The sequence below is a fragment of the Coptis chinensis genome, chromosome 2, assembly GCF_015680905.1.
Source record: "Coptis chinensis isolate HL-2020 chromosome 2, ASM1568090v1, whole genome shotgun sequence".
NCBI classification, from domain to species: domain Eukaryota; kingdom Viridiplantae; phylum Streptophyta; class Magnoliopsida; order Ranunculales; family Ranunculaceae; genus Coptis; species Coptis chinensis.
In genome coordinates, this window is record NC_141457.1 from 55663994 (window position 1) to 55672917 (window position 8924).

Below are 8924 nucleotides of genomic sequence, written 5' to 3' on the forward strand. Positions count from 1 at the left end.
CTCATTATTATGTACAAATTTATTTTCTTTTATTTGGCTCAATGGTTATACTTTTCTTTTATTATTATTATTTTTTCGATAACTCCCATTTCATTATTATTAAACACCAAAATACAAAATATCATAGTTTAGAACTATTGAGCCAAAAAGTGGGCCATTTGTCTACTCTTTTAATCCATTTACAAATAAGTTGAGATAGTTCAGGAGAAACTTTCCTAATAGAAAAATTAATTGTGGATGTTCTTAATCCCATGCTGCATTAATGTCCCTTTGTTGATGGTTTTACATGTCCCTGAAACTTCTCTTATGGATAGGCACCATAACATCTTCACAGTAATAACATTATGAGTGCGTCAATCCGATTTGATTCACAGTAATAACATTATGGATCCTCTTTATAGCAGCTTCATCATTTAATTCATTGTTCACTGAAGAGCAAATAACATGTTCATATGCTAATGCATAATCGTCTTTTACACAAATATAATACATGATTAGAATGTATGAAAAGTTATTATGTTTTCTAATTATGTTCATTAGTGGGTTACGAGTTGTTCAGTAAATCAATTTTAGTATAATTTATTAATTAAATTTAATAAAAATACATAAAAAGGGCACCCATTGGTTGAATCATTACTACCAAAATCATTAGTTTTACAAAGACCAATGGGCCTATCAATGGATGAAACTATGGACCTCCAGTCCCTGCGAACACGTACTACCAAAATTGGGACAGCACCTGGTTTGACGTTGTATGTTTGGTTCAAAAGAATTTGAGAGGTTGTTTTGTACTTTTGTTGTTTCATACTTCGATTATTATTATCAAACTTTGTCCTTATTATATAAAAATAAAACGGTTTTTTGGCAGTTGAGTAAATGAGAGAAATCGTTGAATCCAGTTCTCCAGCTTCCCCAAATTGTAAGAGGACTAGAGATCCTGAAGATGAAGCTTATCTTGACAATTTCCACTCCCACAAACGCTACCTCAGCGAGGTATCTTCCTTTTTTCTTTTAGGCAGTTTTATGAAATGGGTATTTGCTAATGTGGTTGAATTGTAAGTAATTCTTGTCTATAATTGTTGGTGAAGATAATGGCGTCTAGTTTGAATGGATTATCCGTTGGGGAATCAATGCCTGAGAATCTCATAGAGTCTCCAGTCAGGTCTGAAACCATGAGCTACCTCAGGTATTTTTTTTTTATTGAGTATGTGTTGTTAAGGAGTTGTTTATTGCTACTGAGATTGTATGATTTGATTCAACGAATAGTGTAGTCACAAGAACAGTTTTCCCCTAGCTCTATTTGCCTAGCTCATTGTACGTGAATTTGGTATTTCACTAATGAAATTTTGCTGTACCGTTGATATAATGTTTCTATTTCACTATGTAGTCCCTACATAGTTTACATTGGCAGGTGCCGACTAGCAAAGTCGGTAAAACCTTTGGGTGATGATACCAGAGGTCTGGGGCTCGAACCCCGCCAGCATCAAAGAGTTACTGATCTCATTTAAAACAGGCTTGCCAATCAAAAAAAAAAGAAAAGAAAAAGATAGTTTACATTGCTTCTCTATGTAGATGGTTTACATTGCGCGGGCAAAGTCCTGTGGGTGACTGGAATACTCATTATCACTCAGACTATCCTAAGTTTGCAATATTATTTTTTTGCCTAATGGAGTCCCTAGATATGATACCTAAAAGGTTGATTTACTGAGAATCCCCTGGTACTGAGCCTCTTAGAATTAGGATTAATAATGATATAGCTCTGAACGTTCTTTCGTCGTTGGTTTCATTCTTGCAACATGTCATGCTTTTAGGAATGAAGTCATGTTTATGCGTCATTGCACAAGTGTTTGACTAGTTCTGGTTGGTTTAGTTTTCTTTATTCCTACTCTGATGATACTTTTACCCAGTTTTGGCAGGCCATGTCCTGCTGTTTGTTCTATTTTACTTTTGGTACACCCTTGGTTTTAGTGCATTGTGATTTTATTTGTAATATCTCTTGAGCGTTTTATAGCCTCTTCATGGTGAGATGTGTTTGTTGTGATAGGCAATGGCTGCTGAGACTACTCAGTACGATTTAGAGCATTTGAGGGTGTCCAAAATCAATGGTAGCGGTTTCTATTGATGTCACATTGTAACCTAACCTTTGGGATATGTCATTCTGAAGAAGTATACATTGGTACTCTAAGCTTTCCCGGTTCCATTGTTCAGTTTTGTATCATGGTACTGTGGTGGAGTGACCAACAGACAGCTTAGTAAGGAGCATTTCCACTTGTTTGGATCAAGCTTTTAACACCGGTCTTATTATTAGAGTGATTATGAAAGTCTTATTAGAACTATATCAGACATTTCTTGTGTCAGTCTGATAAGTCCCATCAATCCATGCTAAGAAATTCTTACCAGACACCACCATTCAGTATCTAAAGAATTTTAGAAACAATAAATAGGAAGATGATCGGCGATGAGCACAGTGCAAAACATTTTGGATTTTACATTACTCAAAATCAGTTAGTGGTGAGTGGAGAGGCCCAGGAACATATATGCAAGGCTTTCAACGTCCCATGTGGGACTAAATTAAACATCTCAACATGCCCCCTCACGTGTGGCTTTACTCGAGCTCAACGCTTGGACAACATACTTGAGTGGCGTGGAGTACATGGGCCCTTTAGGCCAAATACAATAGCCTGCTCTAATACCATCTTAAACTTTAGGAGCATCTATCTAACTCCAAACCAATGGGTGGTGAGTGGAGAGGCCAAAAAACTTACATACTGTTGTGCAAGGCTTCCAATGTCTCATGTAGGACTAAACTAAACTTCTCAACACTACATGGTGATAAGTACTTCTACAATAAAGAAATCCTCACAAAAGGGTTCCAGAGAAGAATTGGAATATTAAATTACATAGGTCTCCTATATTCGCCTTTAGAGTAACCTAGCTTTGTTTGTATCCTTTATGATGTTTGAAGATTAAGCGGAAGCAAGATATCTGGGAAGTCAAACAAGTAAAGCAAACTATATCTTGGACTATTTAAAGATTGCATTGCCAAACACAATGACTAATACCTCATTGGAAAACCAGCTCATGAAAACAGTGACCCTGATGGCCTTGTGTTTTATTGTGTGACCCACCAAATACCGATGAATTGCTTTCACAGATGACACCAAGTTTTTTATTTGACCTCTTGGTACTTGAGATCGTGCATTTCTAGTTTTTTGCTCACCATACCAGCAAGACTCCAAGATGTTTTCCACTGTATTATCAAAAAACAGAAACACCAGCGAAATTCCCCGTGGCCTGATGAGACTTGAGGAAACATACGAATGGAGGTAGAAGGCAGTATGAGATGGCTCGTGGATTTTCTTCCTCTTGAATTGTGAAGGAAACTTAGCCACATAATTACATATAACTGGGGCAGTTTACCTTCTTTCTCAACTGATCCAAGGTTTGAACTCTGAAGTGTCCTTACGGTTATCAATTGTTCTTGATTTTCAGGTGGTTATAGAGTCCATTTGTTATAGAAGATATAAAAGTGTTTCCTTAGCAATTAAAATGATAATGAACCGCTTGGACTATCCGATTTCTATGGTTTTCACCAAGGTCATTTTGGTATTTGCGTTCAGTAATTCATAGCCAGGTGCTAATTTTGTGGTGTCTGGTTGTGAACTACCTTAACTTGAACTTTCGGAATAAAATAACTAGTGGTCATTGGTAATGTTAGCTGAATGTAGCTGCTTCCTCAGTATAGATGTCAGATGAACGATAATGCTTTCAAAACTTTCTTCTGTTGAAACTTTTATTTGTTTACTTCTTGAAGATGTTCGTTTTCCCTACTTATAAGTAAGATCTTTGTTTTTATTGTCACGTTGTTGATTCTTTTCTGAAGGGATGATTTTTCCTTGCAATACTCCCCAATGTCAGAAGACTCAGATGATGCTCGATATAGTGAAACCCCTCTCAGCACTTCCATGACGCCGAGTGATAGCCTTCCAACAAGTCCATGTTCTCCTCACAGGCATCAGAGACCACATAATGGTACCGCCAGCTCCTCATACACTTCGCTAGGCTGCAATCTCACCTCTGTAGCTTGCTCCCAGCCACGACAACGGGGTTCAGATTCTGAAGGGCGCTTCCCATCGTCACCTAGTGATATATGCCACTCAGCTGACCTTAGAAGAGCTGCACTTCTGCGATCTGTGCAAATGAGAGTGCAACCACCCGCTCTCCCATCCTTTGAGCTAGCGTTCAGTCCGGACCAAGAGCCAATGCAGAATATGGAACCTGAAGATCAGCCTTGTTCATGTGGAAAATCTATTGTTCAGGAGTGTTCCTGTCAGAACCAGCAACAGATTCCAGATTTGTTTGCTGAAGAGTGCTCTTCAATCAGGGACCCGGACTCTGAGGTCAGGGAGAAACCTTACAGGTTATTGGATTTAAATGTGAAAGAAGTAGAATTATGTGAGGAAGCTTTTGAAAGGACGGGTGTTGGAAGACATGATTTACCGTCTTCTAGGAGATCCAACCTCGGTGGGAACAATAAATCTTGTTGATATTAACTCCACCAATCTTGGTGATCACCGGCAATCTTGTTAATGTATATTTATGTTAACTCTTAACCTTGATCCTTCTGGTGCTCATAATTTACTCATAATTTAACGAAATAGAGTCCGAGTGAGCTAGTCTAGCAAGTTGCCATGATGCGTGTCTTTGATGGCATCCTCGCTCATCAATATTGTTTTGTAGAAAGTGGTGCAGATGATTTTTATGTAGTAAAAGTAATTCGTTCAGTCTTTTCGAGAAGTTGCAATGCACCTACTTTTGTGCTAGTCATTTTATCTTCTTCTCAAGATAAGCAACAGTTAGTTTTACTTTGTTGCCTATTTAACTGTTGCTGATTTCATGTTTACCTTGCTAATATATCAGGCGCAAATTGGAAAACATGCTGGGAAACGTAGTCAGACTACAAATGCATAAGAGTGCCAGCGTGTTAATGGGGGAAGAGCTTAAACAGCCCAAATGGGGTTATAAGATGTATATGTTTTTTTTTACCAAAAGATACAGTTGCAGTATCGGTAATTTACTCTTTATGCTGGTGAAGTGGCTCTGTTGCTGAACTTGTCTATACTGCGCCACTTCGAACAAAAAGTGACCCTCAACTTTCTTTACAATATATGACATCATTCATCCTTTCTTCTTCATCCCGTTTTCCCCTCAAACCATACAAGTCTGACACTAGAGTAAACACCTCCAACCTTATAGTCTTATACCACCTTTGATACCTGTTTTATCACTTTCTCAGCCATCTGGAATTGCTTTTTGTACCTTACATGCAGCCAAGAAAGAACTCCAAACGACTACATCGGTTTCGATTGAACCCAACAAGCCAAGAGAACCCACGCAAGCATGCAAAAGGGCAACATAGACGTCTGGATTGAACCCAACTTTGAAGAGTTGAGCGTGAATGAGACAGACGAGTGGGGATAAGTAATTGGGGACAATACTTGATTGTTAACAAGATAGAATAGGAATTGTAAAGGATGCTTTTGGTTCTCCTTACAAATGTAGGCCTGATCAAGGGATTGGGATGTTTGGATTGAATTGACCGAGTTCGTATGGACGAACTGCCTACGTATCAAGTTCTTTCCAAGGGGGAACTTGAATCAGGTCAAACATAGTTTCTCATCCTCTTTATATAGGTAAGATGCCCGCACCTCCTGCTCTCCCGTTTCAGGTCAGATCCAGGTCTTCAGATCACTTATGAGCCATGATGGCGAGTTATGGAGAATCAATGAGCTGCATGCCTGAAGTTTTGGTCTTGATAGGTGTAGTAAAGGCTTACGTTACGAGCCGTTGTGGAGCAAGAGGAGTGAGCACTGTGGAGGTCGTTTCTTAGTGAGATCGCCTACTCGACTCGAGTCACTTTGAAGTGAGCTCGAAGGTCTAGTACGGGAGATCGGTTGGTGGTGACATCACTCTGGGCGCGAGTTGTGGAGGTTTCTTGCCTGAGTTGAGTCACTATGAAGCGAGCTCTGAGGACGAGGATACGAGGATACGAGGTCGGTTGTTAGTTATGTATATGTTGGACACGTGTGTGGTATTCATTGGATATGAATATTACTCCCTCACACAACCCCATCTCAGTAGGTCATTTAGTACGTTTTAACGATCTGCTGAGAGAGAACATTTGCATGTGTGGAATAATAACCGCCTCGTTTTGTGGAAGTTGAAAAGACAAGACGTAAGGAGACGTGTCGGGTAGGGTTCAATGCAATGATGGCCTGCATTGGGAACTGATCGGGCGGCATGTATAAGACGGTTTGGGGAACTGGAGAGTTATTGTTTTGCTTTATTCCCTTCAGATTGTTGAGATCACTGAGTGCTCAGGTTAGTTCAATCTCCTCCATTTTTCCCTTTCTCGTTTGGTAGTTAAACCTTGCTTGTTAGGTTCTTTTCTTTTTAGTCTTCAAACATGTCTAATTCCGATGATACACGATCGGAGGAGGTTATAGTAAAGTCATTAGGGTTTGATAACAAAGAAGAATATGTAAGATCTGAATCTGCAGTTGCTTTGGAGAGTAGCTCTGGTCGTTGTGAGGGTTCTTCTTCCAGTGGGTTGCTCCCTAGAAATGTAGATAAGTGTGCTTTGGTAAGTTTTGGAGATTTGAGGGATGCATGTGGTATAGATGCTTGCAACCTGGAGATACATGAAATTGGGGATGACGTTGACGCTTTAAGCAATGCGTTCATCCCACGGGGATATGGGGCCGTAGTTTGTGAGGGGCAATTGCGAGCTGGCATGAGGATACCGTTCTCGCCACTTATCTGTGCTTTTTTGAACTTTTGTAAGAAAGCGCCTTGCAAGTTCATTGACAATACTTGGTGTTTGTTGAGAGTGTTCGACCTGTTGAATGAGAGATTGGGGTACCGTGTTGAAGTTGCTGATATTATTGAGCACTTCACTGTGAAGCGATCTCATGCTAATAATTTTAGTTTGCAGACGCTAACGGGAAAGTCTAGCGTTCTGGACGGTGTGAGCAACGAGCCTTGGGAGAGAAGGTCGTTGTTGTTAATTGAAAATTACCGTGCTAGTGGGTTTGCAGTTCATACTAGGGTTTGCAATTTTTTTGGTATGTTTTTGTGTCCTTTGTTGTATATTTGAACAATATTTGTTTGTTTTGAACTGATCTTGGAACTGGTTGTTTTCAGAGGTCACTATATCCAGTAGTACTAACCGGGGAGTGATTGAGAGGTTTGCTAAGCTTAGCCGAGCTAAGAAGCAAGAGAAACTGCCTGAGGTAGCTGTTTTTTTTTTGTGGAAAGGGGAGGTCGTGGGATAAGACTCAAGCGAAGGAGTCAAAAGAAAAGGGCTCATGGTCAGGTCGATAGTGAGTCTTCTAGCGAGTTCGTCATGCAGAGGGAAGATAGTGACATTCTGATCAAGGAGGCTAGAAATAAGAGCCGGAGCGGGCCTTTGAGGCCTGTGGGAGGTGCTGGGGCCTCTGGGGGTGATGGTGGGATGCCCAAGCTTAGTGGTGGGAAGGGTCACCATTCTGGTTCTGATCCTACTTCCTGAGACCAAACCAAAAGACGAGCGCCCGCTCTGGTGGATGTAGATGAGCTGAGAGTTTCAGTTCGTAAAATTTGTTAAAAAGAAAAACTGTTGCTGACAACGATAGGGTGGCTAAGGTAGCTCGTCTGGAAAGCATGATGAGGGAGGATTCTGGTCACCGTTCTGTAGGGAAGAAAACTGGGCATTCTGATGAAGGTTCGGGCTCTCGGGTGAGGTCGTTCCAGAAGGTCGATCTAGGAGATGATGACCTGAACCAACTCGAGAGGGAGAAGGGTACTACTGTTGTGGCTGTTATTCCTCCTGCTATAAGAGAAAAATCTTCTAGCAAGGGTAATGCCAAGGCTAGTCCTGGTAAGGGGAAAGGTGGCGCTCTTGAAACGGGTGTCACCTATGTTAATCCCGATACTGGAGAAACCCAATACGTGATGAGGTCTGATTGTAGCTTCTAGTCGGCTCCAATCGCGAGTTGCTTGCTGGATAGCATCGCTCTTGATGGAGATCGGCAGAATTTGGATGCTATGGGCGACCTTGCTGCAAACGTAAGGGCTATGGACCTTGGATATTGCTTAGTACATACTTGTATAACTTGGCCTTTTGCTGTGTATGAGTAGGATGATTTATTGACTTGTGGACATACTGCTTCTTTGTAGGTACTATCCGGGTATCAAAAGTTGAAAGACCTTGCCGTGATCGCTGAGGTTGATAAGGGCGAGCGAGAGAAGATGAAGGAAGAACTAGAGAACGCGGCGCTTTGTTGCCAGTCTCTCTCAAGCCGATTATGATTTAACAAGAAGAAGAAAGACAATCAGGTCACTCTAGAGATAATGGTCATGGCAGGGGCGTTAGAGGAAGCAAATGACGAGTTGGCAATGTACACTGGGTACGTGGAGAAGGCAACAGTTGCGGCCAAGGCGGTGAAGGACGCCTATAAGACTCTGTTCGGTGAGGCGACCGAGTTGGCCAAGGAGTACAACGATTTGGAGCAGAAATACCTTGCCTTATAGGAGGAACCAAAACGTGGGGCTCGAGGTGCAACAGTGTTAGACGCGTCGGGAGATGCTATTACCGTTCTTCCTGTATTTGAAGGTCCTACTCTTGTCGATGATGTTGCCTCGGATCCCACCCTGGATGGAGCTGCTGTGAAGGACGTGCTGGAGCCCCTAGCCACTGAGAGTTTGTCAAATGTTGCTTGAATCTTGTCAGCTGTGAAAGAAATGTCCCCTTGTTTTTGTTTATCTTATCTATGATTGGTTGTTATGATACAATAGAGTTGGTTTCTTAGGCTTGCCTGGGCAGTTCGCCTTTATCTATTATTGTATGGCCTATGGCCCGATACATTAAGAGCTGATAACCTGGG

General features: G+C 41.2%; 1 protein-coding gene across 2 annotated transcripts; it reads left to right on the top strand.

Annotated features, from left to right (window-relative positions):
• Positions 1-641: 641 nt before the first annotated feature.
• LOC147516701 (pollen-specific LRR extensin-like protein) lies at positions 642-4787 on the top strand. Of its 2 annotated transcripts, XM_086589184.1 has the most exons (4): positions 642-780; positions 869-993; positions 1089-1186; positions 3884-4787. In XM_086589184.1, exons 2-4 carry the CDS (start codon positions 877-879, stop codon positions 4545-4547), a joined length of 879 nt encoding a protein of 292 aa, XP_086445310.1. In that variant the 5' UTR covers positions 642-780; positions 869-876; the 3' UTR covers positions 4548-4787. The 2 variants fall into 2 exon arrangements, with proteins under 2 accessions (XP_086445310.1, XP_086445309.1); XM_086589183.1 differs by lacking the exon at positions 642-780 and having other exon boundaries at positions 787-993.
• Positions 4788-8924: the final 4137 nt, after the last annotated feature.

Excerpts from the sequence above, each read along its gene's own strand:
- LOC147516701 (XM_086589184.1), top strand. The coding sequence starts at position 877 with ATGAGAGAAATCGTTGAATCCAGTTCTCCAGCTTCCCCAAATTGTAAG. Across the intron at positions 994-1,088 it reads ACAAACGCTACCTCAGCGAG|ATAATGGCGTCTAGTTTGAA; the intron begins GTATCTTCCTTT and ends TTGTTGGTGAAG. Across the intron at positions 1,187-3,883 it reads GAAACCATGAGCTACCTCAG|GGATGATTTTTCCTTGCAAT; the intron begins GTATTTTTTTTT and ends TCTTTTCTGAAG.